Here is a 26,630-nt window from a genome sequence, read left to right on the forward strand (position 1 = left end):
CGGCGTGTTTCAGTTCCCGCCAATATCCAGCAACTTGGCATAGCAATTGAAGAGTGGGACAACATTCCACAATCAACAGCCTTATCAACTCTATGTAAAGGAGATGTGTCACGCTGCATGAGGCAAATGGTGGTCACACCAGATACTGACTGGTTTTCTGATCCACGCCCCTACTTTCTTTGAAAGGTATCTGTGAAATACATAGATTAGGGTCTAATCAATGTAAATTTACCCCATTTCCTTATATGAACTGTAACTCAGTAAATCTTTGACATTTTTGCATGTTGCGTTTATTTTTGTTCAGTATATTATGGACCATGAAAATGGTTATATGGACTGATCTGCAAATAAATTGTTGAGGGTCAACCTGAGCCAAGTGCTCTGAAGATCCATCCAGACATTTATTTTTTAAACAAGTAGAATGATTTATTACAAAATATGTACAGGTCAACATAACTTTCTCTTTTCACAATATGTATAAGAAAAATTCAATTATGAACAAAAACAAGTACAAATATGAACCATTAGTTTAGTGCAGTGGTCACCAACCGGTCGATTGTTATCGGCTGGTCGATCTCCAAGGCATTCCTAGTCGATCACCAACCATTTTTTTTCTCTCGCACTGTTGGCAGTAGGTGCACTTGATTCAGCAGCCCTAGCACAGGAAGGACTGTGTTCCCATTTTTAAAATTTTCATGTGTCTGAAGGTAGAGCAAATCAAGTGAACCTATAGGCCTGCCACTGACCAATCAGATATCTCAGATCACCATGTCTGCAGTGTCCTTGTGCCTTAGACTGTAAACAGAAGCCTTGAACTCACAGCAAAGTCGATACGGTCAGATTTAAAAACCATGACTAGAGAGACTCAACGAATACAGCAAAGAGCTGCTGTTTTTATAAGTTCATGTTTATAACTTTAAATTATTCAGCCCTGTCAACACTTTTATAGGCCATCATAGAATGCACGTTCCCCCTACTTCCAATCACGCTACAATCAGCACTGCAGCTGCAATGAATGAGTATAGAAAAGCATCCCGATAAGCTTGTGTTATTATTGGCTGCTTGTCTTTAATATTGAGGAATATTTCACTTTCTCTGGTCATAGGAGTAACAACATTCATTAGTGCACGAGGCAGAAATAATGCAGTGCAACTTGACTTTTGCCATCAGCTGGAAGACTGTGTCCCCTTTTCTCAGCAGAGGGCGGGAGAGCGGAGGGATGGCGAGTCAGGTGAGGAAGCCTCAGAGCTGCTCCTTCTCCTCAGATTGACCATCAGATGCAGGCCATCAGTCCATTATAAAATTTGAGCAAATTATGCTCACTCAGCTGTGCCTCACAAGTAATAAAACAAATGATCTATTACCAGTGTGATTATATACCAAATGTTGTGTGTGATAGATATATTTATTTTCAAAATGGTCTGAGAAGAACATTGCCAGGGTAATTCAAGCAGAACGAATATGCAGTGATAATGTATTGGGGCCTATAGCCTACTGCACTAACTTCATGGCTACATAACTGTTTTTAACTGGTTAATGTTGCGTAGGCTTACATTTTTTAAGTCATGTTTATTTAAAATATGAGCAGTAGATCGACACGCATTTTGACTCAAAGTGATCTTGACTCAGAACAGGTTGGTGTCCACTGGTTTAGTGCAAATCGACAGCTTAAAATTTGTCTGAACTATTCTGTATTGAGTGACATAGAATACAGCTATCCACTGCTATCTTCTATCAATTCCAGTAACATTGCTTTCTATGACAGTGACATCACAACAAAATTGGCAAGAACTTTCAAACACGAAACCTGGTTAAACCATAAGACCACACATCATTCCAAAACGATTCCATTTACTCTGTGTTCGTGTTGAGGTTGCGACTTTTATTTCTTGTGGTGATTCCAGAGAAGGAGGTGGCAGGAGGTCCTTTTCCGTCAGTGCTTAGCAGAGGAGCCTGAGAAAAGATCATAACACAAGCTCAGTGGTTCAGTGAAAGGATGAGGACAGCATGGCAGTGTTTACGAACACATGGTTTGAGACTGAACTCACCTGGAGTGTTGTCTGCTCCACTGGACGGTTCCTGAAAGGTTCCTCCTCCACATCACCGTGGTCCGAGGTGGGGGACTTGGAGAGTTTCACTGGATTGATAGTAGCCAAAAGAGCAGGCATGGTGAAACAGGACAAGAAGCGAGCCTTCAGGAGCAGGTAGCCTGGGTTATGGCTGAAGCGCTCTGCCACAAAGCTCCGCACTGCAGCTACCTGCTGCTGCTCTTCCTGGCTCTCTTTCTCCTCTGGGGGCAGGAGCTGCATTGCACGAACTGCCAACGTCTTTTTACATTTCAGGAGACCCGATAGGGTATTAAGACTGCTGACAAAGGGGGGTAGGTAGGGCAGAGTGACGTCCAAATCCGGAAGCGCAACTCCTTGTTTGCCGCTCAACCACTCTCTCACTTGTGCCGGGTCCTCCGTGAACATCAGGTTGGGATCAAACTGCATTAGCTCCGGATTGCGGGGTGGAGGGACACTTTTAAGCTGGTTAAGCTGCACGATTCGGAGGCCTCCCCCCTGTGGGAATGAGGCTGGAAGGGAGCCTGGAGGGACGTTGAGGACTAAAGCCTGTGGATGGCCAGTCTGTGGTCTGATGGGAGCCGAGATGACCGTGTTCATGGGAACAGGTGAAACTGCATTGAGCTGAGGACAAGTGGTTGCCACAGTCTGCATGACTGGGTTGGTTATTCTCATGCGTTTCACTGGGTTGGTCATTCTTAGAGCAGTGTTGCTTGTGATGGTAATGGAGGTGGAGAGAGAGTTTAAAACAGATGGGGAGGCAGTTCCCTGTGCTATGGATGAGGCAGGAGATACCATGGGGGCAGATGGGTCTTTAGGCGTAGAGGGAGATGGGCAGACATAGGTCATATTGGGAGAGGCCTGTGTTGCAGCAGCATTTAGTGTTAGAGGGACTTGCTGGTTGATAATAATAGGAGATGGACAAGCAGGTGCAAGAGCATTTCGTGGTAGATTCTGAGGTGTCATCTGGATGCCAATGCCACTGATTGGCACAAGTCCAATGGGCATCAGGACCCAGGCAGTTTGTGGAGGGGGCATAACCACGTTAGACTGGACAACTAGGCTCTCTTTGGTACGGGCTTTCTTGCGTTTGGGCGACTCTTCCACAGACTTTTTAGCAATCGCAGCATCCTTGAGGGCCTGTGCTTTCTCAGTAGGTTTACGATTGCGTTTTTTTCCTGAATGATTCTCATTAGCCTCCTCATTCACCCGGTCTATTGTAGTTGAGGATTGGTTGGAAAGGGAAAGGGGAGCAGGGAGTATAGGTTGGTTGGTGGTCGAGGGTATAAGTTGACCAGGTGTTGAGGGTATGGGTAGGCTGGGGGTAGAGAGTACAGGTTGACCAGGTGTGGAGGGTATAGGTCGACTGGGGGTAGAGGGTCTGAGTTGGGTAAGTGCGGAAGGCATGAGTTGTTGTCTGGAAGTTGGAGTGGAGGGGACCGCAGGATGTGGGATGGACTGTACTACAGGCGGTGCAATGACAAAGGTCTGAGGGATCATCACAAGTTGACTGTTCTGCTGCTTACTGTTCTGCTGCTCGTTTCCCTTCTGGTTTAGCATACTGGCCACTGTTCTGGGACCATGGCGTTGCTTTGGGTTTTTCAATGAAGCTAGAAAAACTAAATAAAAAACAGGGGGTATTTACATTAAACTCACATATAAATGTAATATCGATGAAAAGATGTATTAAAAAAAAAAAAAAAAAAATACTGTGCAGTTGACCATCACTGATCTGAGTACTGAGTCTCTTAGCTAATGTATAAGTGATTTTGGGTTGTAAAAAATACACTGAAAGTAACCAGGAAGTGACTGCTCCTCAGCCTTGTAGTTTTTAAATGTTGGTAGTTTCTTTTTAATGGTCTTCAATGCCCAAAGACATAGCGCACTGGTCTTCAAGCACAGAACTTCATAAAAGGCATCTGGTAGAAGAAAATTCCTCTACAAAACACACATCATTTTATATCTTAACTGACACGTTACCCTGTTAACATGAATTTCATGACACAATCACGAAGTCAATTCAAAACAGAATGGTAAACGATGTGGAAGTGGCCATAACTTTCACAGGGTATGACATATTCAAGGCCATATACAAATATGATGTTACCCTGTTTCACTTCCCAAGATTTGTTTCCCATGAGTACCACCTGAAACAGATAAATTGACACAATTGTTACAATAAGCCCTGTTCAAATTGATTATAAGTAGTAATGACTTTAGATGCAAAAATGTAAAACCGTATGAAGGTTGTAAAGTATGAGAACTTTTTGTTTATAGTGTAGTAAATTATACTCACTTGGTTGTTACGCATTTTAATGACCTGCTTACAGCCTTCTGCATCTAAACGGAGGACCTGTTTCAGATCACAACATTAGAAAATGAGCCATGCATAATATATTGGTCATACTATCAGGATCGCTGACAACGGCTTCAAAATATGGTATTATAATCAGTTAACCCTTTTCAGATATTGTGGGCTGATGTTATGATGCATTAATTGTGTACCATAATAACTAGTCATGTGCTCTTGATATGCCAATAAAGAACATTTGTAAAACGTGTTCAATCTTTCCTGTACACTACCTTTCAAGAGTTCAGGGTTTTTGTCCATTAAAATAACATAAAATGTATTAGAAATACAGTGTACAGTCGTGGCCAAAAGTTTTGAGAATGACAAATATAAATTTCCAAAGTTTGCTGCTTCAGATATTTTTGTCAGATGTCACTATGGAATACTGAAGTATAATTATAAGCATTTCATAAGTGTCAAAGGCTTTTATTGACAATTACATGAAGTTGATGCAAAGAGTCAATATTTGCAGTGTTGACCCTTCTTTTTCAAGACACCTGCAATCTGCCCTGGCATGCTGTCAATTAACTTCTGGGCCACATCCTGACTGATGGCAGCCCATTCTTGCATAATCAATGCTTGGAGTTTGTCAGAATTTGTGGGTTTCTGTTTGTCCACCTGCCTCTTGAGGATTGACCACAAGTTCTCAATGGGATTAAGGTCTGGGGAGTTTCCTGGTCATGGACCCAAAATATCGATGTTTTGTTCCCCCGAGCCACTTAGTTATCACTTTTGCCTTATGGCAAGGTGCTCCATCATGCTGGAAAAGGCATTGTTCATCACCAAACTGTTCCTGGATGGTTGGGAGAAGTTGCTCTCGGAGGATGTGTTGGTACCATTCATTATTCATGGCTGTGTTCTTAGGCAAAATTGTGAGTGAGCCCACTCCCTTGGCTGAGAAGCAACCCCACACATGAATGGTCTCAGGATGCTTTACTGTTGGCATGACACAGGACTGATGGTAGCGCTCACCTTGTCTTCTCCAGACAAGCTTTTTGAAAATGACTTTACCTCAGTCCTCAGCAGTCCAACCCCTGTACCTTTTGCAGAATATCAGTCTGTCCCTGATGTTTTTCCTGGAGAGAAGTGGCTTCTTTGCTGCCCTTCTTGACACCAGGCCATCCTCCAAAAGTCTTCGCCTCACTGTGAGTGCAGATGCACTCACACCTGCATTCTGCCATTCCTGAGCAAGCTCTGTACTGGTGGTGCCCCGGTCCCGCAGCTGAATCAACTTTAGGAGACGGTCCTGGCGCTTGCTGAACTTTCTTGGGCGCCCTGAAGCCTTCTTCACAACAATTGAACCGCTCTCCTTGAAGTTCTTGATGATCTGATAAAATGGTTGATTTAGGTGCAATCTTACTGGCAGCAATATCCTTGCCTGTGAAGCCCTTTTTGTGCAAAGCAATGATGACGGCACGTGTTTCCTTGCAGATAAGCACGGTTGACAGAGGAAGAACAATGATTCCAAGCACCACCCTCCTTTTGAAGCTTCCAGTCTGTTATTTGAACTCAATCAGCATGACAGAGTGACATGATGTCAGCTGGTCGTTTTGTGGCAGGGCTAAAATGCAATGGAATTGTTTTTGGGGGATTCAGTTCATTTGCATGGCAAAAGGGGACTTTGAAATTAATTGCAATTCATCTGATCACTCTTCATAACATTCTGGAGTATATGCAAATTGCCATCATACAAACTGAGGCAGCAGACTTTGTGAAAATTTATATTTGTGTCATTCTCAAAACTTTTGGCCACGACTGTAGACATTGTTAATGTTGTAAATGACTATTGTAGCTGGAAACGGCAGATTTTTTATGGAATATCTACATAGGCGTAAAGAGGCCTATTATCAGCAACCATCACTCCTGTGTTCCAATGGCACATTGTGTTAGCTAATCCAAGTTTATCATTTTAAAATGGCTAATTGATCATTAGAAAACCCTTTTGCAATTATGTTAGCACAGCTGAAAATTGTTGTTCTGATTTAAAAAAGCAATACAACTGGCCTTAGACTAGTTGAGTATCTGGAGGATCAGCATTTGTGGGTTCAATAACAGGCTCAAAATGGACAGAAACAAAGACCTTTCTTCTGAAACTCGTCAGTCTATTCTTTTTCTGAGAAATGAAGGCTATTCCATGCGAGAAATTGCCAAGCAACTGAAGATCTCGTACAACGCTGTGTACTACTCCCTTCACAGAACAGCGCAAACTGGCTCTAACCAGAATAGAAAGAGGAGAGGGAGGCCCTAATGCACAACTGAGCAAGAGGACAAGTACATGAGTGTCTAGTTTGAGAAACAGACGCTTCACAAGTCCTCAACTGGCAGCTTCATTAAATAGTACCCGCAAAACACCAATCTCAACATCAACAGTGAAGAGGCAACTCCGGGATGCTGGCCTTCTAGGCAGAGTTCCTCTGTCCAGTGTCTGTGTTCTTTTGCCCATCTTAATTGTTACATTTTTTATTGGCCAGTCTGAGATATGGCTTTTTCTTTGCAACTCTGCCTAGAAGGCCAGCATCCCGGAGTCGCCTCTTCACTGTTGAAGTTGAGACTGGTGTTTTGCGGGTACTATTTAATGAAGCTGCCAGTTGAGGACTTGTGAGGCGTCTTTTTCAAAAACAAGGACATTTCTAAGTGACCCCAAACTGTTGAACGGTAGTGTATGTTACTATACTGGCCAGAATATCTGCATAGGTCTACATCAGGGGTTCGCAAACCTTTTTGGCCCATGACCCCATTTGAATATAAAAAAGTGAATGTAATCAGCCAATGTTTACTTTTTAATTCTATTCAGTCTATTACAAATCAGTCTGACACTACTTTTGACAGTACCGTATTTCAATACGAAGGTAGTATGGTGAATGACTGAAATGCATCAGAAAGGTATTGGCAAGTACAGACAATCATCAGGCAAGAATTTTGAATGATATTTTGTGTAGAAAAGAACATCATTGATGTTATTTTTTCCCTTTCAGTCTGAGTTAGTGCCTGGTCTGTTCACTCTGTCCTAATGAGTCCTGCTCGGCTTGTGGGTAAATATACACTGAGTGTACAAAAAACACTAAGGACACCTTCCTAATATTTGATTTGCACTCCCCCCTTTTTTGCCCTCAGAACAGCCTCAATTTGTCAGGGCATGGACTCTACAATGTGTCGAAAGCATTCCACAGGGATGCTGGCCCATGTTTACTACAATGCTTCCCACAGTTGTGTCAAGTTGGCTGGATGTCCTTTGGGTGGTGGACCATTCTTGATGCACACAGGAAACTGTTGAAGGTAAAAAAAAACAGCAGCGTTGCAGTTCTTGACACAAACCGGTGCACTTGGCATCTACTACCATACCTCGTTCAAAGGCACTTAACTATTTTATCTTGCCCATTCACCCTCTGAATGGCACACACACACAATCCATGTCTCAATTGTCTCAAGGATTAAAAATCCTTCTTTAACCCGTCTTCTCTCCTTCATCTACACTGATTGAAGTGGATTTAACAAGTGACATCAATAAGGGATCATCGTTTCCACCTGGCAGGTCTATATCATGGATAGAGCAGCTGTCCTTAATGTTTTGTACATTCAGTGAATGTGTTCCTGAAAGTCGTTCAGTGATATTTTGTAGCTTAAATGGTTCAAAAGATAGAGGCACATTTGTAGGAAGAAAACATTACCCCCCCCCCCGTTTATTACAACCACAACCACTGTGACGTAACCCCGGTTCTATTAACCAAGCACAATATAATTTATTTCACTTCAGAGTTTCTCTCACGACCCTATTTTCAAATCAGGCGATCTCGACCCCTAGTTTGGGAAACGCTGGCCTAGGAGCTTGAATCCTTAAGTAAAACCTGACTGGCATAATATGAAATGACATAATTGTGCTCATTCATAGAAAATGTTATATTTGTGGGTTCATTCCCTACCTGCAGAAAGAACAAGAACACTGGGCTATTGGTGAGTCCAATGCTCTCTGCTCTCTCTCGCACCATGTCCGCTAAAAAAAACAAGAGATCGTAGGATCAAGTCAAGTCATCGGTTCAGTCCTGAAACAACCATTATGAAGCCACCAAAATGCAAATTGTCGTTTTCTACAAGTGAGAGAGTAGTTGTGACTTATTGCCTTGACACCTCGTAAAGTACCTTCACAGCGCTTGTTTGAAGAAGGTGGTGGGGGCATAAGCACATTGCCCACCCAGGGAGTGACTGCCAACTGAAGGGAATAGTTGAGAGTGATGCAGGTTTCACTGTTGGCAGAGGACTCCTTTTGTCTTGAGGACTTGTTGGCTGTCCCCTGTTCACCGCTCATAGACCCACTGTTTTTCTGCAGAGACAAATGCATGGGATAGAAAACAGAAGACCTGTATCACAGGCTTCACAAGGAGAAGACCTCTGTACTAACAAAGCTAAATCTGTGTCATAGATTGAGCTGGATGGGCCATGCAACTAACGCGTCGAGCACACAACTATGACAACATATTTTGTTCACTCCCTTCTAACCTTGATTCAACAGTTTATAATCTACGTATTTGTATGAAATGGTCAGATGCATTGATGGATTGTAATAATAATAAGCAACATATTTTTATTAAAATGTATACAGACAAATGAATAAAAATGTACCCACTGGAAACAACTTTTTTTAGGATAAAAAAAAAAAAGCAATTGAAACACCTGTTTCACCACAAAGAGTGTCACCTGGCGACTTACGTGTTTTCTGGCATTGGTTTTCTTCCAAGCGATCAGGTTTCTCACCTCTCCGTAGCACACCTTCAGCATGGCCAGGTCACTGTTGTAATCCTTTAGAAGGAACACGTACAGAGAATGTCACATGCTACTTTATGTCACAAAGCCGGATCAATGGGTTAGCTTGCTAACTTTCCAACATATTCTAAAATAATAATCATATTTCAGAGGTCATAAACAGTGACACTCACTTTAAAATGAGCATGGTGTAATTGACGCCACATGCCAAACCGCTGATTAATGTTAAAACTTCTTAAGGCTGGGGGCAGTATTGAGTAGCTTGGATGAATAAAGTGCCCAGAGTAAACTGCCTGCTACTCAGTCCCAGAAGCTAAGATTGGCATATTATTAGTATATTTGGATATAAAACACTCTGAAGTTTCTAAAACTGTTTGAATGATGTCTGTGAGTATAACAGAACTCATATGGCAGGCAAAAACCTGTGAAAAAATCCAACCAGAAAGTTGGAAATCTGAGGTTTGTAGTTTTTCAACTCGTCGCCTATCGAATATACAGTGGGATATTGGTCATATTGCACTTCCTACGGCTTCCACTAGATGTCAACAGTCTTTAGAACCTTGTTTGATGCTTCTACTGTGAAGGAGGGGGGAATGAGGGCTCTTTGAGTCAGGGGCCTGGCAGAGTGCCATGAGCTGACCATGCGCGTTCAAGTGAGAGTTAGCTTGCGTTCCATTGCATTTCTGAAGACAAAGGAATTCTCCGGTTGGAACATTATTGAAGATTTATGATAAAAACATCCTAAAGATTGATTCTATACATCGTTGAACATGTTTCTACGGACTGTAACGGAACTTTTTGACTTTGTCTGCTCGCGCGTCATGAATTTGGATTACTGAGCTAAATGCGCGAACCAAAAGGAGGTATTTGGACATAAATTATGGACTTTATCGAACAAATCAAGCATTTAGTGTGGAACTGGGATTCCTGGGAGTGCATTCTGATGAAGATCAAAGGTAAGTGAATATTTATAATACTATTTCTGACTTTGTTGACTCCACAACATGGCGGATATCTGTATGGCTTGATTTGTTGTCTGTGCGCTGTACTCAGATTATTGCATGGTGTGCTTTTTCGGTAAAGCTTTTTTGAAATCTGACACTGCGGTTGCATTAAGAAGTGTATCTATAATTCCATGCATAATAGTTGTATCTTTTAACAATGTTTATTTTGAGCATTTCTGTAAATTGATGTGGCCCTCTGCAAAATCACCGGATGTTTTGGAACTACTGAACATAGTAATGCGCCAATGTAAACTCAGATTTTTGTATATGAACTTTATTGAACAAAACATACATGTATTGTGTAACATGAAGTCCTATGAGTGTCATCTGATGCAGATCATCAAAGGTTAGTGATTAATTTTATCTCTATTTCTGCTTTTTGTGACTCCTCTCTTTGGCTGGAAAAATGGCTGTGTTTTTCTGTGACTAGGTGCTGACCTAACATAATCGTTTGGTGTACTTTCGTAGTAAAGCCTTTTTGAAATCGGACACTGTGGTGGGATTAACAACACGTTTATCTTTAAAATGGTGTAAAATACTTCTATGTTTGAGGAATTTTAATTATGAGATATGTTGTTTTGAATTTGGCGTCCTGCACTTTCACTGGCTATTGTCATATCGATCCCGTTAACGGGATCCCAGCCATAAGAAGTTAACTGCCTAGCTTAATGATCCTGTTTAGTGATACACTCTGATTAAGTAAATATTTATGGTTACCAATGCAGATCCACAGTGTGCTTTATGATGAGTGCTATTTAGGAACAAAATGACAATAGGGACAGGTGTTGAAAATGTGCATAAATTAAACACATAATGGTGCAACACACCACATGACTGTTTAGAAATAAATAAATGCCGGTACCTTCTTTGCTAGTATTGGGGGGTTTTGTCCGATGACAGTGGCAGCAGGCTTATCAAAGCGGTCCAGGATGGTGGAACGTACCACTACGACCTTGCCTGCTGCATCCTGGCTGTCCGTCGTTGCCTGCTCTTGCGCTGTGTTCTTGCTGGGTCGTTCAACCATCATGCTCCTCACCTTCCCCAGCCCTTCAAACTCCTTCTCTAGCACGGGGATCCATTGCTCCATGTCTGGTTGGGTGTAGTCTTTGATAATGTCACTTTCCTGATCAGACCAGTGCGGTTCAATGAACTTCTGTTTCTTCTCGTCGTCACTGTCCATAAACTCAAACTCGACGTTCTCCTCCTCGTCGGAGCTTGAGTGCACATCATCGTCTAGCCTCATCAACTTACTCTTGATGCTCCTCACAGCCGCGACCTTTCTCGTTCGCTGCAATGATCTTTTCCAGCTGTCCCTCTGTCTGGGCTGTTTACAAAAACAAGAGAAGAATTAACTGTGTCCAGTGTCACAGATTGAGTTAAGAGGGACATGAACGCTACATAGTCAACACTGACCTTGTACCCGGTCATTCTCCTCCACTGGTGAAGGACCTGGCTGTCAATTCTGTTGGGAATCTCGGCAGCTATCTTAGACCATTTGCCTATAAAAAAGGACAAAATGAACTGTTAGATGATTATTATCAAGAAAGATGATGGATTATTTTGATATAGTTTCTGTGCGAGTCAGCTTTCTATAACAATTCCTACGTCCATATTTCTCCACCAATAGTCTGAGCTGTGCCTTTTCCTTCTCGTCAAAGGGCCCCTTCTTCACGTTCCCAACCAGGACGTCCACGTACCTACAGAATGAAACCAAGTTTGTGTCAGTGACCGTATGTTCTAACACTTTTTGAGTGAACTAAAATGGGTTGGCCATCAGGGAAATGGTCAGGGAATGTTGTGAAAGCTTAAGAGCTAATACATTGGCCATCGATCAGTCCATATTAGTCCTCACCTGTCCCTACACTGGCCATCATTTCTGCCAGGCACATCCTGACGGATTTTCCACCAGTTCCCCACCCCGTGTTTAGCCACTGCTCTCAGTAGCATCTGCAACAACAACCAAAAATCGGAGCACAACTTACATTATCAAATAACTATACACTACCATTCAAAAGTTTGGGGTCACTTAGAAATGTCTTTGTTTTTGAAAGAAAAAGAACATTCAAATAACATCAAATTGATCAGAAATACAGTGTAGACATTGTTAATCTTGTAAATGACTATTGTAGCTGGAAACGGCAGATTTTTTATGGAATATCTACATAGGCGTACAGGGGCCCATTATCAGCAACCATCACTCTTGTGTTCCATTGGCACGTTGTGTTAGTTAATCCAAGTTTATCATTTTAAAAAGGCTAATTGATCATTAGAAGACCCTTTTGCAATTATGTTAGCAAAGCTGAAAACTGTTGTCCTGATTAAAGAAGCAATAAAACTGGCCTTCTTTAGACTAGTTGAGTATCTGGAGCATCAGCATTTGTGAGTTCGATTACAGGCTCAAAATGGCCAGAAACACAACTTTCCTCTGAAACCTGTCAGTCTGTTCTTGTTCGGAGAAATTAAGGCAATTCCATTTGAGAAATTGCCAAGAAACTGAAGATCTCGTACAACACCGTGTACTACTCCCTTCACAGAATAGTGCAAACTGGCTCTAACCAGAATAGAAAGGGGAGTGGGAGGCCCCGGTGCACACCTGAGCAAGAGGACAAGTACATTAGTGTCTAGTTTGAGAAACAGATGCCTCACAAGTCCTCAACAGGCAGCTTCATTAAATAGTACCCGCAAAACACCAGTCTCAACGTCAACAGTGAAGAGGCAACGCCGGGATGCTGGCCTTCTAGAAAAAGCCATATCTCAGACTGGCCAATAAAAATAAAAGATTAAGATGGGCAAAAGAACACAGACACACGAAGATTGGAAAAAAGTGTTATGGACAGACAAATCTAAGTTTGAGGTGTTCGGATCACAAAGAAGAACATTCGTGAGATGCAGAAAAACAAAAGATGCTGGAGGAGTGCTTGACGCCATCTGTCAAGCATGGTGGAGGCAATGTGATGGTCTGGGGGTGCTTTAGTGGTGGTAAAGTGGGAGATTTGTACAGGGTAAAAAGGATCTTGAAGAAGGAAGGCTATCACTCCATTTTGCAACGCCATGCCATACCCTGTGGACGGCACTTAAATTGGAGCCAATTTCCTCCTACAACAGGACAATGACCCAAAGCACAGCTCCAAACTATGCAAGAACGACTTAGCAGTCGGAATTAGCAGTCAGCTGGTATTCTGTCTATAATGGAGTGGCCAGCACAGTCACCGGATCTCAACCCTATTGAGCTGTTGGTGGAGCAGCTTGACCGTATGGTACGTAAGAAGTGCCTATCAAGCCAATCAAACTAGTGGGAGGTGCTTCAGGAAGCATTGGGTGAAATCTCTTCAGATTACCTCAACAAATTGACAACTAGAATGCCAAAAGGTCAGCAAGGCTGTAATTGCTGCAAATGGAGGATTCTTTGACGAAAGCAAAGTTATTATTTCAATTTAAAAAAAACATTTATAACCTCGTCAAGGTCTTGACTATATTTCCTATTCATTTTGCAACTCATTTCATGTATGTTTTCATGGAAAACAAGGACATTTCTAAGTGACCCCAAACTTTTGAACGGTAGTGTACATATCTCAAAATGTCCTTGTAACAGATTCAATGAATCACATCAATTTCCCAACAAAAAAAATCCCCAAACCCTCCTGACCATACCTCATCTTCTTCTTTAGACCAATAGCCTTTTTTGAGGGTGGGGTCTAGAACCTGAGTCCACCGATACATCAGCTGGCATGAACCCCGGCCCTCCATGAAATAGGAGACTGGAGTAAAACAGAAATCACGGAGAAAGCAAGTGAAATTTCCAGAACCCAACACACGATGCACTACAACGACAAGCTACAGTATCTTGTATTGAACAAGCACTTTGACTAGAGAAACTAGTTAGTAGACAAGAGCAGTGGACAGTAAGTAGTATCCCGAGAGCTTTCGCCCCGCTGGAGCATAACAGTGAAGGGGACATCAATAACAACAACCGTCATCGATGTGCACAAACAATAAAAAAATGTTCATGCGTAAACCCCCAGGGTGTACACTGGGTGGCGGGGACTTACTCTGGGTGTACGGGATGTAGTTCCCGATACGCATCTTCTCCACCAGCTCTCGAAGGATCTCGTCCTCCACGCTGCCCCACCTCCTCCTCCTGAAGTCGGTGCAGATGTAGCGCTGGTACGTCTGGAGACACATGAAGGCTGTCCTGTTGGTCTGTGTGTGACAGACGGGGGGGGGGGGACATGAGTTCAGAATGTATAACGCTGAATCATTTACACATTCAAAGAAATTGTTTGTGTTAAGACGTTCAGGGATTTACACTTGATCTACCTACTACAGAGAAACTTTAACAGTTCAGTCAGGCACTTATCTCTAAGCAAAGCCCAATCAATCAAACTGTGCAAATCAGGACTGGAAATAGCGCCTCTGGATCCCACTGATAGGAAGGGGTAATGACCATGAGTCATGATTGGCCCATACTATACGTCTGCTCTTACCCCAAGTTTATCAGCAATCTGATCCCAGTTGTGGTGCCCATGTTTTACAGCGACTTTCTTGAGCATCTCAATTTCGTTTTCCTTCCAACTGGCTTTGTTAATGGAGGGATGCAGGTAGTTCTGCCAAAAGCTTTTTATGTGTTCAGCTTCACGGATGCCTTCAAACTGGATAGGAATACGATTTCAGAGTCAACACTTAAGCCTTTTTGACAACAGGAACACTAACAGGGGAGATGACAGAAGTTACTCAACCCACATCAATATTGGAAATCTTTTGCCAATCATGCTCATCATAGCGGCCACCCATCAGGTCATCCTCCTTCAGTGCACTGCAAGGTAAAGCAGATCCGGAAACAGTTATACAGCAATGGTTTGACTCAGGAATGAACATTACAATACATATTGATTAAACAATTCAAATCCATTTAACCGCGTAGTGTACAGTGAGAACAAACTCAAAACAGACCTGTCTGACAAGATAACCAGACGCATCTTGGAATTAACAGGCTAGATCATTATTTCCCATTAAAGAGTTATGACGGTAATCACCTGATGGCCTGAATGTCCTTTTCAATTTCAGTGATTTGTTTCCGCAGGATTTGCTTTTCCACATTTTCAGCGTTGACCATTTTCTGTGTAAGGTATTCTACCCTATGAGACAAAAGAAACTTTATGTCATTCATGAAGGCCATTGGGTTAATAATCATAATCTATTCAACTTCTATAGCGCTTTTCTTTACAGAAATAATCTCAAAGTGCTTGAAAACACCAAACAAAGAGGAATAAAATACAACAGCTATGATAGGTCTGCACTACTATTTTCAGCTAGAGTAGAACGTTTTCAGTTGTTAAAGCCTCCAGATGGGCCGACACCAATCCTCAATAAGTGTTAACCTACATTTCATACAGCCTGTGTAAAAATCAGAAGATTTGCTACATTTTGATAAGCACAGGAGCAAATAACACATTACCATTTCAAAATCCATCTATACTTTTTTCACATTTTGTTGCTTTACAAAGTAAGATTGAAATGAATTTAATTGTAATTTTGTCAATGATCTACATAAAATACTCTAAAAAAAAAAAAAATCTAATATTTTTTAAAAGATGAATAAAAACTTAACACACTAATATAGCGTGAAGTATTCACCGAGTCAATACACGTTAGAAACACCTTCAGCAAGTGTGCAAAGCTCATGCACACCTGTATTGTGCAATATTTGCCGGTTATTATTTTCTAAATTCTTCAAGCTCTGTCAAGATGTTGGGGATCATGACTAGATGTACATTTTCCAGTCTTGCTATAGATTTTCAAGCAGATTTAAGTCAAAACTATAATTTGGCCACTCAGGAACATTCACTGTCTTCTTGGTAAGCAACTCCAGTGTAGGTGTGGCTTTGTGTTGTAGTTTATCGTCCTGCTGAAATGTGAATTCCTCTCCTAGTGTCTGGGGTAAAGCAGACTGAAGCAGGTTTTCCTTTAGGATTTTGCCTTTGCTTAGCTCCATCCCGAAAAACTCCCCAGTCTTTGATGTCAAGCATACCCACACCATGATGCAGCCACCACATTGCCCTAAACATAAGGCTTTGCATTTAGGCTAAAAAATGTTTTTTTTCCGCAGTATTACTTTTGTGCCTTGTATACACATTCATGGTTTGGAATATTTTTTAATTCTGCATATTTTTCTTCTTGTCCTTTAGGTCATTATTTTTGAGTCACTACAATGTTGTTGATCCATCCTCAAATCACAGCCACACTCTGCAGCCTTTTAAAAATCACCTATTGCCTCATGGGTGACATCCCTAAGAAGTGTACTTCCTGTCCTGAAGCTCAGTTCAGAAGGACAACTGAATCTTGTATGTGTCTGGGTGGTTTAATATATCATCCACAACATCATTATTAACTTGACATATATTAAAATGTTTGATTTGTTTTTGTTACCCATCTACCAATCACTGCCGTTCTTTACAAGGCTTTCGAAAATCTCCCTGGTCTTTGTAGTTGAATCTGTGCTTGAAATTCAATACTTGACTGGGACCTTACAGATGTTGTATTTATGGAGGACAGAGGTAGTCATTCAAAAATTATGTCAACCCCTATTATTTCACACAGAATCCATATAACTTCTGTGATTTAAGCCAAATTTGACTTTTGAACTAATTTAGTCTTGCCTAAACAAAGTGGGTGATACTTATACAAAAACTATACTTTATTATTATTATTTTTTTAAATATGCATTTTCTTTTCGCTTTGACACTACGGTGTGTTTTATGTAGATCAACGACCCCAAAAAATAGCTATTTCAATCCCACTTTAAAACGCAACAAAATGTGAAAAAAGTTCAAACGTTGCAGTTGAAATTTGTGTTATCGATTCTTCCATAGGCTCAAGTGGATGTAGACTTTCTATCGGCACTGTACATGATGAATCAAAAAATATATAAAATACTCTTCAGGGGAAAACAACACTTTACTCCTTACTTACTTGGACAGCTTGGGCTGTATCATGCGTTTCATGCTGTCTTTCATGACAGCATTTATCAGCAGAGTCTTCTGCCACCCTTCCCCTGAAAATACAAAATCGGCAATTTAAAAAGTAATCAAGACGCCACATTCTGATAGTGGTTTTGTCACATAACAAGGACGCAAGAAGCACTAAGGTCTAACAATTATTATTTTTGTACTCACATCTTTTCATCTTGACGTCGTCAGTGGGTCCGATCCTTTTACTCATCTTCTCTTTGGCTTCTGGATTAGCAGGTGGGCCCTGTGGGAGTCGGAGAGGTAATGTTAAAACATGGAGATATACAGTACCAGTCAAAAGTTTGGACACACCTACTCATTCTTGGATTTTCTTTATTTTTACTATTTTCTACATTGTAGAATAATAGTGAAGACATAAAAACTATGAAATAATACATATGGAATCATGTAAACAAAGAAAGTGTTAAACGAATCAAAATACAGTTTATATTTGAGATTCTTCAAAGTAGCCACCCTTTGCCTTGATGACAGCTTTGCACACTCTTTGCATTCTCTCAGCCAGCTTCACCTGGAATGCTTTTCCAACAGTCTTGAAGGAGTTCCCACATATGCTGAGCACTTGCTGGCTGCTTTTCCTTCACTCTGTGGACCAACTCATCCCAAACCATTTCAATTGGGCATGCAGTCCGGTGATTGTGAAGGCCAGGTCATCTGATGTAGCACTCCATCACTCTCCTTCTTGATCAAATGTCCATTACACAGCCTGGAGGTGTGTTGGGTTATTCTCCTGTTGAAAAACAAATGATAGTGGGACTAAGCGCAAACCAGATGGGATGGCGTAACGCTGCACAATGCTGTGGCAGCCATGCTGGTTAAGTGTGCCTTGAATTCTAAATAAATCACTGACAGTGTCACCAGCAAAGCACCCCCACACCATCACACATCCATGCTACATGGTGGGAAACACACATGCGGCGAACATTCGTTCACCTACTATGCATCTCACAAACACACGGCTGTTGGAACCAAAAATCTCTGATTTGGACTCATCAGACCAAAGGATAGATTTCCACCGGTCTGATGTCGATTGCTCGTGTTTCTAGGCCCAAGCAAGTCTCTTCTTATTATTGGTGTCCTTTAGTAGTGGTTAATTTGTAGCAATTCGATCATGAAGGCTTATATCACGCAGTCTCCACTGAACAGTTGATGTTGAGATGTGTCTGTTACTTGAACTCTGTGAAGCATTTATTTGGGCTGGAATTTCTGAGGCTGGTAACTCCAATGAACTTATCCTCTGCAGCAGACGTAACTCTGGGTCATCCTTTCCTGTGGCGGTCGTCATGAGAGCCAGTTTCATCATAGCGCTTGATGGTTTTTGCGACTGCACTTGAAGAAACTTTCAAAGTTCCTGAAATTTTCCGGATTGACTGACCTTCATGCCTTTCAATAATGGTTGACTGTCGTTTCTCTTTGCTTATTTGAGTTGTGCTTGCCATAATATGGATGTGGTCTTTTACAAATTAGGACTATCTTCTGTATACCACTCCTATCTTGTCACAACTGACTGGCTCAAACACATTAAGGAAAGACATTTTACAAATTAACAAGGAACACCTGTCAATTAAAATGCATTCCAGGTGACTACCTCATGAAGCTGGTTGAGAGAATGCCAAGACTGTGCAAAGCTGTCATCAAGGCAAAGGGTGGCTACTTTGAAGAATCTCAAATATAAAATACATTTTGATTTGTTGAACACTTTTTTGGTTACTACATGACTCCATATGTTATTTCATAGTTTTTATGTCTTCACTATTATTCTACCATGTAGAAAACAGTAAAAATAAAGATAAAACCTTGAATGAATAGGTGTGTCCAAACTTTTTTACTGGTACTGTAGTAACCAAAAAAGTGTTTAAAAGCAAAATATATTTTATATTTGAGATTCTTCAAAGTAGCCACCCTTTGCCTTGATGACAGCTTTGCACACTTCTGGTATTCTCTTAACCAGCTTCATGAGGTAGTCAATTAACAGCCTTACTAAAAGTACATTTGTGGAATTTCTTTCCTTTTTAAAGCATTTGAGCCAATCAGTTGTGTTGTGACAAGGTAGGGGTGGTATACAGAAGATAGCCCTATTTGGTAAAATACCAAGTCCATATTATGGCAAGAACAGCTCAAATAAGCTAAGACAAACGACAGTCCATCATTACTTTAAGACATGAAGGTCAGTCAATTCGGGAAATTTCCAGAACTTTGAAAGTTTCTTCAAGTGCAGTCACAAAAACTGTCTCTCATGACCGCCACAGGAAAGGAAGACCCAGTTACCTCTGCTGAAGAGGATAAGTTCATTGGAGTTACCAGCCTCAGAAATTGCAGCCAAAATAAATGCTTCAGAGTTCAAGTAACAGACACATCTCAACATCAACTGTTCAGAGGAGACTGCGTGTATTAAGCCTTCATGATAGAATTGCTGCAAATAAACCACTACTAAAGGACACCAATAATAAGAAGAGACTTGCTTGGGCCAAGAAACACGAGCAATGGACATCAGACCGGTGGAAATCTGTCCTATGGTCTGATGAGTCCAAATCAGAGATTTTTGGTTCCAACAGCCGTGTCTTTGTGAGATGCAGAGTAGGTGAACGGATGTTCGCCGCATGTGTGGCTCCCACCATGTAGCATGGAGGAGGAGGTGTGATGTTATGGGGGTGCTTTGCTGGTGACACTGTCAGTGGTTTATTTAGAATTCAAGGCACACTTAACCAGCATGGCTATCACAGCATTCTGCTGCGATAACTCTTTCCATCTGGTTTGGGCTTAGTGGGACTATCATTTGATTTTCAACAGGACAATGACCTAACACACCTCCAGGCTGTGTAAGTGCCATTTGACCAAGAAGGAGAGTGATGAGTGCTGCATCAGATGACCTGCCCTCCACAATCAACCGACCGCAACCCAATTGAGATGGTTTGGGATGAGTTTGACCACAGAGTGAAGGAAAAGCATCAAACAAGTGCTCAGCATATGTGGGAACTCCTTCAAGACTGTTGGAAAAGCATTCCAGGTGAAGCTGGTTGAGAGAATGCCAAGAGGGTGCAAAGCTGTCATCAAGGAAAAGGGTGGCTACTTTGAAGAATCTCAAATATAAAATATATTTTGATTTGTTTAACACTTTTTTTGTTTACAACATGATTCTATATGTGTTATTTCATCGTTTTTATGTCTTCACTATTATTCTACAATGTAGAAAATAGTCAAATAAAGAAAAACCCTTCAATGAGTAGGTGTGTCCAAACTTTTGACTGGTACTGTATATCCGCCTGACCCTGCTCATATTGTACTGAATCTGCAGTCTGATACCTACCAGAAATGTGACTTTATCTTTGAAATAGGGCTTCAGAAAGCTCCCCAAGAAAAGCTTCAGTGTGGGTTGTCCAGATGTGGTAGCCTGGGGAGTTCCTGTGCCAGATAGCTGAGTCATAATCTCTTTCTGTTGGGAAAGACGGACATTATTACATCGCACAGCTTCATTTAACAGATTCCATACGGCACCTTTAAGAAAAGCTGTATGCTTTTAGTTGTTGGCCTCTTACTTGTTGGTGTTGATTGTCTGATAACAGTCGCTCCAGCTCCTCTAATTTCTCTTTCAACACTTCCTGGTAAACAAGGTTCATTTGCAGACATGTATCTGTGTTCTGGGGTAGATCCAGCTCCTCAGCACTGTCCTCTTTGCTCTACCAGACGTGGGAGAAAGGAGAGGGCAGGCATTTTACAGACACCTTACTTTACATACTGTATTATTTACATCATGTGATAAACTGAAAACTGGAGTGGTAGAATAGTGAAAATGATAATCAAAACGAACCGATTCTGTTTCACTTCCTTGGACCTCCTCATCTGTTTCAACACATTATAAAAGAAGTCACACGTGGTAGAAATGCATATTAGCAGGAAAACGTATTCATGAAACAATGCATAACCTCTTTAAAGAACACAAGGCAAGGGCAATGGCTACCTGACAGAATCTCAGCATTAGATGCATTTGGGCCAAGAGTGCACTCCAACTCTTCAATCTCTCTCTGTATTTGCTCCCGCTCTGCCTCCAGGTTCCCCGGAGGACCCTAGAAGAGCAGGTTAACATTATTTCTCAATTCATCTGAGATAAATCACACAGTACTATTGGTGATGTCAATGAGTCTTACCAAATCTTCTGGTTGAGATGCATTATCGTCTGATCCATCATCTGACAACAGCAAAAAAAAATATATATATTAAAAGTTAAAGTACATTTAGGAAGCCCTTAGCCAAGCAAACACAGCCAAGGAGTTGTGGAGACTAAATTGCATTCTATGATTAGACTAGGGTCCAGTTTTTCAAGGTATCGATAGGATTAAAAGCATAGAAATATAATTAATAGAATGGAAGTACCCATTCAAGTCAATGATTTGTAATTGCTATAGATTTAATATTATCCATAGGCGAAACCTAGATCGATAACTTCTGAAAAACTGGGGGTCAGGGTCTCTCTCTGCAAGCTCACTGCAACAATAATGCAGAAGCAACCCCCCGCCCCCTTCCCAAAAAAATAATGAATAAACGTAATCATTTTCTGTGTTTCATAATTTTCCTTCAATTTGCAAGAGGCTGAATGTACTTCACAAGAGAAAGCATCCAAGCGAGCGAAACAGCGCCCCTCTGTCTCTCTACATGGAAGCCATCTATCTGATGCGGTCTGGTCCAAACGAGTATGGCATTGTTGTCGCCCTTAGCATTGAAGGCATGGGAAGCCAGCGAGCATCTGGCCTCCCTTGACCAAAAATGTATTACAAAATGTGCCAATCAGCGTTGAGCTAAACTGAGCGAGCTCAACAGTGAATGGTCCTGGCGCACCAAAAAAGTGTCAAGGGAAGCCAGCTTGGATTTGGCATCACTCCTATCAAATCCCATTGAGCGTATACCTCATTGACAGAAAACCATGAATAGTTGCATCATTGTGGTGTTGTGCTCCGGTGGCTAGCTAGCTAGAATTGACCCATTCCTAAATTAGCCATGGAGATAGGGATTTGGACTTGTGGTTTTACTTAATTCGCCGTACTGGCCAATGATTATAATGGCGATTCTGATCCAACCATTAATTCATACATTGTTGTTGCCCTGGCCTTAGAGGATGGAAGTTCAATCTGTAGAAGGCTAATGTTAACTAGCTAACGTTGCCCATGAATAGAAGTTAGGCTAGTGAGCAAGCATTTTAGCCAGGTAGCCTAGGACAACAAAAAAAACATAAGCATGTACTGTATGACAGAGTGATAGACCGTTTCGTCAACATGAAAAAAAGGTCATTGGCATTTCTCTACAAGTAGGGTGAGCCATGTTTTTCGACTTGCACAAACGCACAGAAATCAGAACCATGGACAGCCACATCATATTTAGCTGACATTAATTGGACTAAATAGTCACTGTATTAGACTAAGCAGAGGAGATTTTATGATGTTGAAATTTGCGACTTGCGGTAACTCGGTGGTTCTAAATCAATAGTTGTTTAGTGGTCCGAAGATTTCGTTAACATTAACTTGCTAGGTCATGTAACTGTCAATATGCTGTGTGGACTTCACGGGACAGAGGTTGCTACCGGTTTTGTAATAAACCAAGATGTGGTTGAATTTATTCTGCAACTGTCTTCTTAGTCTCGCCCGGCCTTATATATATATATTGTAACGACCCTGGGTTTATAAGCGTGGATATCGACTCCGCCGCTTGAGAATTATTTTGGGGAACAGTCGATAGCGCGCTGGACTTCGGGCTAGAAGGTTGAGGGTTCGAGACCTGCTCCCTACCTGTTTCATTACTAGATAATGTAATGAAACAGCAGGGAGCAGGTCTCTAACCCTCGACCTTCTAGCCCGAAGTCCAGTGCCCTATCGGCTGTGCTGCAAATGCATGCTCAAGCGGCAGAGTCGATATCTGAGCTTATAAACCCAGGGTCGTTACACTACTCCCTCCTTTCAAAGAGCGCGTCCTCACGCTAGCTTGCGACTCTAAGTCTTACAGGAACGCGCTCACCGCAAGCACACGCACTGTCGTGGATGCAAGGTCCGATCACTTCTGACACCAATATACTGAAACAGGCAGGGAGCAGGTCTCCAACCCTCAACCTTCTAGCCCGAAGTCCAGCGAGCTATCGACTGTGCCACAAAAGCATGCTCGAGCGGCAGTCGATATCCGCACTGGACTTCGGGCTAGAAGGTCGAGGGTTCGAGACCTGCTCCCTGCTTGTTTCATTACATTGGTGTATATATATATATCATGGTCGCAAGGATATGAATTAACAGGGTTATAGAGCAAACAACGCAATTATCACAACACATAGGTTGTAATATGGCTTCCCTAATGATTTTACCCACGCACCCTTAACTTACTGCTTTAATATACTTCAGATACCTACCAGATGAACAACTGTCTGAAGATAGTTCAATGGAGTTGCTTTCGGGACCAAGGGTGCGCTCGAGCACCAAAATCTGGCGTTCAACTTTCTCCCTCTGTGCAAGAAGGTCATCCGAGGACATAATGGATGAGACACCTTTTAAAAAAAACAATGTAAAATGAATGATAACAAAACCAGGGATCAATTTATTACAGGACAATATGCATTGAAAATACAGGACGTTACAGTAGCTAGCTGACATTGAAAGGAAGCAGGGGGAGCGTGCTGGAATCCAAACCCTGCGAGCAGCAGGGTTTTCGAGCAGCAACACAACATTTGCAGGTAGCTAACGTAACTTAGTAACTAGCAAACAACACCTGAACTAAACCCAACGTGCAAAAAAAAAGCAACATCCCTCAACTTCAGCATCAGTCAAAAGTGTTCTAATTTAGCTAGCTAGCCAGCCATGCAGTCTTGACCAGGAGCATCTGAAAGCTTGCTAAACGCTTCTTACCAAGACTGTCATCCAAGTTAACAGATGTGTCTTCTTATGTTATACATAAAATATTACGTAGAAACAAATATATTTAACTATATTTAACTAGCTAAGTCCCAATGAAATTGTCTGACATTCAATTTCACTTAAGATCTCTACGTGCTACAAACGACACTGCTGGAATATTAACATATTTCCCAGAATGCAACTGTGAAAGAATCAACGTTTATGTTGTTTTTAAAATTATATTATTGTTTATCATGCATAAACAATTTAGACACATATTCATCGAATATTCCTACTCAAATACTATTACTTGATTAAAATAATCAAATATTATGTTGCAATACTAAAATACCCACAATGCAACGCGGGTATCACAGTAAACGTCACAGCCTTGTACAGAGCCGCTCCGTTGTTGAAACCAAAGATTATCGATATACTGACAAGATTACATGTCTCTTCGCTATAACAATGGGAATCGTTGTCCACAAAGAGGCACGGTGGGCTGTCCAGCTCCCGCCTATCCTTTCTTTGGATTGGTGAATACATCTCATTATTGTAATAAATTTTTGATTATTCGATAACGGTTGTTGACGCCTGTATTCAATGGGAGAGATGCTAGTATGCTACTAGCCTCATACCATGAATACACATAGACAACTCGAATATAAATAGTTTTTCCTCAAAGTTGCCGGGATATCACGTGTCCTAGTTATGTCAGTAAACTCATAACGTAAGCATTACGAAACTTCTATTACTGCAAATAAACCTCAGGTAGCAAATAAGCCATTCATTACTTTGTTGACCAATTCGACTCTCGTTGGCCTCCATGCAAAAACGCTTGGGAGGGTTCTGCCTTGTGGGAGATCTGTCGACGTGCCCTTGAGCAAGGCATTGACCGTAGATGTTTCTGTGTGTCGCTCTGAATGGGAGTCTGTTGGATGACTGGTGTTGTGTAGTTGTTGAGCGACTTCACTGCAAGTATATTGTATGTTTTGGATATTCAATAAAATAAATTAAACTAATGCTTCGGTGGGGGAAACGCTGAAAAAACGCCACCTGCTAGAGGGAGACATATTTTTCCTCAGAGTTGGGCCTCTCTCTTCCTCTTCCTCTTCCTCTCTGTTGCAGCACAAGCTTATCAAAGCCACCACACGATTATGACAAACTGCTGGAGCAGTTCAACCTTATTGGGCACAGGGGGAGGCTAGTGTGTTTTTTCCCTGGTTTACATTCGCACTTTTGCAGGTTTTACTATATCATTTCTTTCATTCTAGCCAAATTCCTCATCTGCTTGCATGCGCCTCCCCTATATAGAAGTGTTTTGGTACTTCCCTTATGCGCTATGCTTTTCATTGTGCTAACTTTTATTATAAACGGGGTGGTTCGAGGCCTGAATGCTGATTGGCTGACAGCCGTGGTATATCAGATCGTATACCACAGGTATGACAAAACATTTAGTTTAACTGCTCTAATTACGTTGCTAACCAGTTTATAATAGCAATAATGCACCTCGGGGGTTTGTGATATATGGCCAATATACCACGGCTAAGGGCTGTGCCCAGGTACTCCGCGTTGCGTCGTACAAGGAACAACCCTTAGTCGTGGTACAGTGCCTTCGGAAAGTATTCAGACCCCCCTTTACTTTTTCCACATTTTGTTACGTTACAGCCTTATTCTAAAATTGATTAAATGAAAACATTTCCTCAACATTCTCCACACAATACCCTATAATGACAAAGCAAAAACAGGTTAAGACATTTTTCACCTAAAAAAAAAATATTTATAGATATATATACCTTATTTACATAAGTATTCAGACCTTTTGCTATGAGACTCAACATTGAGCTCATGTGCACCCTGTTTCCATTGATCATCCTTGAGATGTTTCTACAACTTGATTGGAGTCCACCTGTGGTAAATTCAATTAATTGGACATGTTTTGGAAAGCCAAACATCTGTCAATATAAGGTCCCACAGTTGAGTGCATTTCAGAGCAAAAACCAAGCCATGAGGTCGAAGGAATTGTACGCACTGCTCCGAGACAAGATTGTGTCGAGACACAGATCTGGGGAAGGGTACCGAAACATTTCTGCAGCATTGAAGGTCCCCAAGAACTCAGTGGCCTCCATCATTCTTAAATGGAAGAAATTGGTAACCACCAAGACTCTCCTAGAGCTGGCAGCCCGGCCAAACTGAACAATCGGGGGAGAAGGGCCTTGGTCAGGGAGGTGACCAAGAACCCTATGGTCACTCTGACAGAGCTCCAGAGTTCCTCTGTGGAGATGGGAGAACCTTCCAGAAGGACAACCATCTCTGCAGCACTCCACCAATCAGGCCTTTATGGTAGAGTGGCCAGACGGAAGCCACTCCTCAGTAAAAGGCACCTGACAGACAGCTTGGAGTTTACCAAAAGGCACCTAAAGACTCTCAGACTATGAGAAGCAAGATTCTCTGGTCTGATGAAACCAAGATTGAACTCTTTGGCCTAAATGCCAAGTGTCACGTCTGAAGGAAACCTGGCACCATCCATACGGTGAAGCATGGTGGTGGCAGCATCATGC

The 26,630-nt window shown here is 41.7% G+C and overlaps 1 protein-coding gene across 1 annotated transcript; it reads right to left on the reverse strand.

Annotated features, from left to right (window-relative positions):
- Window positions 1–295: 295 nt before the first annotated feature.
- Window positions 296–24,233, reverse strand: LOC120063061 (snRNA-activating protein complex subunit 4-like). The gene is made up of 25 exons (XM_039013188.1): window positions 24,082–24,233; window positions 23,589–23,723; window positions 21,349–21,389; window positions 21,162–21,267; window positions 21,012–21,043; window positions 20,740–20,880; window positions 20,511–20,636; window positions 17,351–17,429; window positions 17,148–17,229; window positions 15,212–15,313; window positions 14,919–14,991; window positions 14,663–14,827; window positions 14,228–14,378; window positions 13,830–13,936; window positions 12,031–12,125; window positions 11,784–11,875; window positions 11,592–11,677; window positions 11,041–11,502; window positions 9,121–9,210; window positions 8,554–8,734; window positions 8,337–8,407; window positions 4,363–4,419; window positions 4,174–4,213; window positions 2,049–3,685; window positions 296–1,953 (listed from the first exon to the last, which is right to left on the reverse strand). The coding sequence occupies exons 2-25, from the start codon at window positions 23,707–23,709 to the stop codon at window positions 1,852–1,854; spliced, it is 4,239 nt and encodes a 1,412-aa protein (XP_038869116.1). The 5' UTR covers window positions 23,710–23,723; window positions 24,082–24,233; the 3' UTR covers window positions 296–1,851.
- Between the last annotated feature and the right edge of the window lie 2,397 nt (window positions 24,234–26,630).

Source organism: Salvelinus namaycush, chromosome 18 (genome assembly GCF_016432855.1).
Source record: "Salvelinus namaycush isolate Seneca chromosome 18, SaNama_1.0, whole genome shotgun sequence".
Classification (NCBI taxonomy): Eukaryota; Metazoa; Chordata; class Actinopteri; order Salmoniformes; family Salmonidae; genus Salvelinus; species Salvelinus namaycush.